A 6000-nucleotide genomic window follows, 5' to 3' on the forward strand; every position below is an offset into this window, starting at 1 on the left:
AAGAGATGGGTAATGATAAGCACAGATGTCAACTGCAGAGAGATTGTTGTCTTCATGGAAAACATGACTCACAGGAGTGCTCTGGGTCTTGCTCTAGTCCACTGGCAAAAAGTGAGGTAGCTAAAATTAGCTGCATTGCAGTAGAAAACATTACTCCTTACCATATTAAGGTGCCCTCTTTTTTTAATCTCTGTTGAATGCCCGTTGTGATTTGCTTTTTCACTAGCCAACACAAATAGGAAACAAAATGGTTTCTGGTTCTGAATGTTTAGAAAACTGACACTCTGTACAAATGAGTCAGAGAGAGAAAAACAGAGAGATGGAGCAGCCAGATTGTGGCCAGCACAAATTAGAGGCCAGATTGTGGCCAGCCACTACATCACTGCCCAAAGGGTGCATGGACGTTTCCTGCCTTTTGCACACCTTTGCAGGGGCCAGCAATAGTCTGGCTGGAAAGTGCAGGCCCTGGTCCCTCCTAACAACTCTGGGCACTAATTGCCTGAAAGGGGGCAAGAAGGTGAAAAGTGAAGGTGAGGCCACTGGACTGTCTCTCATCCCCAGAGCAATCAGAGAAGTTGGCTGATACAGAAAAAGAAGCACTTTGCACCCTCTTCAAGTAGCTTAACTGTCTTAGGGTTTTATACTGCCACCCATCATGAGAGTATCTGAGTCCCTCCTACATAAAATCAATAGCAATAGATTCATGTGGGACTTCATGGACTCTCTGGCATAGTCTCCTTTTGGGGGCAAAAGCTCTGCTTAGGGTATGTTATTTATTAGTTTTGTCTTTGTTTGGTAGTGATTTAGGGACAGCAGGGAGTGTCAGTGTTGTGTCATTCTTATGTTGGAAAAACTTTTTTCAAAGAAGATGATTTTACAGCATTTCCAAAAGATTCTGGGTTCGCCTGATCTCCTCTGGAAGTTTGCTCCATAGCCAGATCCCCTTGACCAAGAGTGCTTTCGGTCATGTGCCTTGTCCTGGGCTTTTAAACAGTGACGTAGCTACTATATCAGGATGAGCTGCACTGGAGAACTCAGGAGTGACTCCTGCTGGGTCAGCCAGATTTCATTCTAGGGATTCATGCTGTCCCTCCACCAAAGGCACCATTCAGCCCTAGGCACTTTTCAGCAAAGAGATTCTTTTCTCTTTTTTTCTCTTCCCTGAGCAATAAACATGGTATCAGTCAAGTCCTATGATTCCTGCATAAGTGCCGACTTTCTGCTTTGACCAAAACACTAACCCAGGAACCTATCCTTGCAACAAAGCCCGGTGTTAACTGTGTCCACATATCGATTCAGGGGACACCATCACAGGGCCTAATCACATCAGCCATACTATCACTGATAGTTCACCTACACATCTACCAATTTACATCATGTGCCAGCAATGCCCTTCTGCCATGTACATTGGTCACACTGGACAGTCTCTACGTAAAAGAATAAATGGACACAAATCAGACGTCAAGAATTATAACATTCAAAAACCAGTCGGAGAACACTTCAATCTCTTTGGTCATTCGATTACAGACCTAAAAGTGGCAATTCTTCAACAAAAAAACTTCAAAAACAGACTCCAATGAGAGACTGCTGAATTGGAATTAATTTGCAAACTGGATACAATTAACTTAGGCTTGAATAAAGACTGGGAGTGGATGGGTCATTACACAAAGTAAAATTATTTCCCCATGTTTATTCTCCCACCCCCACTATTTCTCAGATGTTCTTGTCAACTGCTGGAAATGGCCCACCTTGATTATCACTACACAAAGTTTTTTTTCCTCTCCTGCTGGTAATAGCTCACCTTACCTGATCACTCTCGTTACAATGTGTATGGTAACACCCATTGTTTCATGTTCTCTGTGTATATAAAATCTCCCCACTGTATCTTCCACTGCATGCATCCGATGAAGTGAGCTGTAGCTCATGAAAGCTTATGCTCAAATAAATTTGTTAGTCTCTAAGGTGCCACAAGTACTCCTTTTCTTTTTGCAGATACAGACTAACACGGCTGCTACTCTGAGATATGTCAATGAATTCAGTTAAACAGAAGAGTAGTAGGTTGGCTTACTTCTCTAATGAGCTTTGTGCTAATCTTTCCTTCTCCTTCTTTCGAGTTTCTTTATACTTCTTGACTTGAGTTTCCCAGAAGCCTCTTACGACAGAAATGTCAAATATTATCACCTGATGTCCCATGTTACCGACATTAAGCTTTTCCTGTAAAAAACAAGTGTATCATTAAGATGTCATCATAAGAAGGGAAGAAAACAATTAATACAAATTAATATTCTGGTCCAGTTCCTTACAGCTTGCTTGAGGAAAAATGGACAAAGAAATATTAACTTGATTAAGTATCATCCAAGAAAAAGATTTTTTTGTTAATGATTCCATTAACAATTAATAGTAATAATAACAGTTTATAAAGTTCCTGTCAATCTCAAATGATCCTAAAGCGTTTACCAAATTTAGGTCATCATCCTACTGAGCCTTTTTCATGCTACTAATCCTTATTCCAATCAATGGGACTACTTGCACAAGTAAGTGTTCATCATGTGATTAAGGGCTGCAGGATCAGTCCCATCAGATACAGAAATCACTTCGTCTACTACTGAAATGCAATCAGCAATTTGTGAAATGTGGCAGTTGTTTAGTAGAACATAGCAATAGGACCTCAGTTCAGCCAGGTGCTTCACATGCCTACTTTTAAGCAAGCAATTGAGTACAGTTCTGAACTGGAGCCTAAGCCAGGAAGTAAAGTATGATGTGTCCAGCCGAAACTGCAGAGACAGATTAGACACAGGGCTATTACCTGCAGACTGCTCCTGCTCTTAGGGCTTGTCTACACTACGCAGCTTTGTTGCTAAAAGTCAGCGTGTGTGAACACTCTCTGTTGGTATTTTGTCGGCATTTTTGCCAACAAAATACTTCCAGCCCTGCAAGCAGCGTTGGCTTTGTAGGAGGAGAGCACTCCTGCGGACAAAGCCACATTCACACTGCCACTTGCATCTTCGCGGGGGGGGAGGGGGTTAAGTACCTGTGAAAGACAAGTTTTGTCGACAACGTCGCAGTGTAGACAAGTCCTTAGTGAAGTCAATGGCTAAATTCCCATTGCTTTTAATAGGAGCAGTGTTGGAACTGTTCTCTCTTACTCAGAGTCATTGCTGAAGATGTAATCATCTCAACTCGATTTTTTTATCATGAGATGTAGCTAATCTATCTGTAGAGGGCTTTTGTTATGCCTACATGTTCATAAAATGGTTCACTGAGCCAACATGAGGAAATCTTATAAAACAGAACTCTGAAAGCCTTTTAAAAATAATTGCTTCCACCAAGATAAAAACTATCATTTCTTCTCTTTTTTTAACTTCACTTGAGATTTCATTAGATGACACTTTTATTACATTGTTCATTAGTAAAAGACACAAAGGCCTTGAGCTGTCAAGCTAGTGTTGAACAAATAGCCTGTCCCTTGCCTTAGTGTGTCTTTTCAAACTTTCAGCTATTAATTTTTCCAAGTTCTTACTCTAATCACTGTTTCCAGGCCTCCTATCCTTTCACTGGGGTCACTTACAGTCTGGCCTTGAGTCAAAACACTTGGGGGGGGGGGGGGAATGGTCACCAAATCCCTATTTTTTTTCTTTTATTCTACCTTTTCTTAATGTTCTTTTTCTCTTAACCTACAAAATATCTCCATACTAGAGGGCATATTAAGAAAGACAAAAATAAATTGTTTATCAACAAAGCACTCCAGTCTCCCCTAACCAGTGAGTTAGGCATATGTAGACTGATAAGAACAACAAGTAGGGTTATATCCTATTTGTTATACTGTAAGAGACATCCTAAGTACTATCATGAAGATACAGTGCCTCTGAACTCAGGCATAGGGATAGGTCAGGTATTTTGCTATGCCAGTGTCTTTTGCATCTTTGAATGACTGTATGAACTTTACCTTTCCTGCTTCGGTAAAGAAGCTTCTGTTGTTTGCTTATATCTGAGTGTTAACAATGAAGCCACAAATAGCTCCCAGTGTCTCTTTAACTTACTGCTGACAACAGCTGTCAAAACCCCATTAATAGCAATGTCATAAGAACACTGACTTTACTCCTCTATGGAAAGCTTTGTCTATAATCAGATGTGTTGTACAAACACTAAGGCCATGTCTACACTAGCGAGCTGACGGTGGCACAGCTGTACCGATGCAGATTGCTCATGTTGCTCTCCCATTGACATAATTAAACCACCTCCAATGAATGGCGGTAGCTATGTCAGCAGGAGAGCATCTCCTGCCAACTTAGAGCTGGCTTCACCAGCCCTTCTGTTGGAGTAACTTATGTCACTCAGAGGGGTATTTTTTTCACACCCCAAATGACATAAGTTATATTGACATAAGTGCTAGTGTAGAGATAACCTAACTTCACTATCAATTTACAGTTTGCCACTTAGGAGAAAATACTCTTCTCTACTTCACAGGTAGCTGGGGTAGCTGCTAGAGACCTTCACTTGAGGAAGGTGGCAGGAATCCTTTCCGCATCCCAGATTCATCGTGCTCCCCCATGTGCCCAGTCATCCTGAACAAAACTCAGTTCCCTTTCCTCCCCATCCTTGCACCAGCAGATGTGGGAGTAGTCTCTGCCATGAGTGAGAGGGCTGTCAAGCTCTGCACACAGTTTCTGCCTCTAACTAGAAGGAAGCAGTGGGTGAGGAAGAAGAATACACTGAAACCAGTATATTTCCTATCTTGTGTGGGCTTTCGCCATCCAGGCCAGAGGAGCATTTGCTCTAATGTCTGCAAAGTTTACTCTTTAACTGTATTGAGTTTGCAGCTGAATACCTTCTTCCGTGGATGAGGTCTGCTTCTGAATTATATTACAGATCATCAAAGCCCCTTTCTCGGATGATGCATTGTTATAATGTTCACTCAGTCTTATGAAGTGTTAGTGAGACAGATCATGAAAGCAAGGCTCTTTGGTAATATACTACTGTATAATGAAAGCACAGTGCCTTCCAAAGGGAAGAAAGGCTCCAGGACCATAAAAAGAAAGCAAGAGTATGATTTACAATAGCATCACCTCTGGAAAAAGGAGTTCTGCATATGGGAGTCGATGGTAGCAGATAATCTTACCACTAGTAATTCACACTCACATATGGGCAATTTAGTGGGCCTTAATCAATATCCTCAAATGTAACACATTGGGCCAGATTCATCCCCGGTGTGTATCTATTGATTTCAGTAGAGTTCGATTAGGAACTAAGCTCATCCATTAACTATAATTCATGGCTATTGTAAAGAATATTGTGAAATCTTTGCCTGCTATTTAAGGGAATATGATACATTGCATACCAACTATTTTTCAAAGTAGTGTATATTATTTTTAAATAATTAAATTGGGGGTGAAATGTCCTCTTCTGGTATCAGCTGCTGAATTATTTTAAAGTACCATTATAAATGCGTAGTTCCAACATTATCTCATAGCTGCAGGCTATAGAAGTTGAATGTTGTTGTTCTCATATCTCATTCTTTCTGCTTTTGTTATTTTCACATTTGTTTTCCAGACATAAAGGGATTGCGAATCAATTTTCTGTTTTACTTATTCTTCAGAAATACAACTTAGGGCCCAGTCCTGCAAACTTGTACTCATGTGAGTACTTTTACAAACAAGTAGGTCCATTGAAATCAATGGGAGTACTCATTTGGATAAATCTATTTGTGTATATAAGCATTGGCAGAATCAGGGCCCAAAAGGCCAAGAATAAAGAGATGGTATTTATCATTCATTTTACTGAAATAAGTGTAGCATTTATGCAGAACTCCACCATCAGGATGAGTATCTGCTAAGTATCCGACATGCATGACAACAGGCACCACAGGCTGTGACTCATACAGATTTTTTAAAAAAATCTATAATTGCCTGTCCAATGTTCTAGGTGCTTATCCCATAAATAAAAAATTAGTATTAAGGTAACACCTAGAAACCCTACTTGAGAACTAGGATCCCACTGTGT

General features: G+C 40.5%; 1 protein-coding gene across 1 annotated transcript in view; it reads right to left on the reverse strand.

Annotated features, from left to right (window-relative positions):
* Positions 1-2193, reverse strand: part of LRRC2 (leucine rich repeat containing 2) — a 75040-nt gene extending 72847 nt beyond the window's left edge. Inside the window, exon 1 of the mRNA XM_077816379.1 lies at positions 2069-2193. Coding sequence (XP_077672505.1) covers positions 2069-2193 — 125 coding nt within the window. The remainder of the gene's footprint in view (positions 1-2068) is intronic.
* Between the last annotated feature and the right edge of the window lie 3807 nt (positions 2194-6000).

The sequence above is a fragment of the Eretmochelys imbricata genome, chromosome 5, assembly GCF_965152235.1.
Source record: "Eretmochelys imbricata isolate rEreImb1 chromosome 5, rEreImb1.hap1, whole genome shotgun sequence".
Lineage (NCBI taxonomy): Eukaryota > Metazoa > Chordata > Testudines > Cheloniidae > Eretmochelys > Eretmochelys imbricata.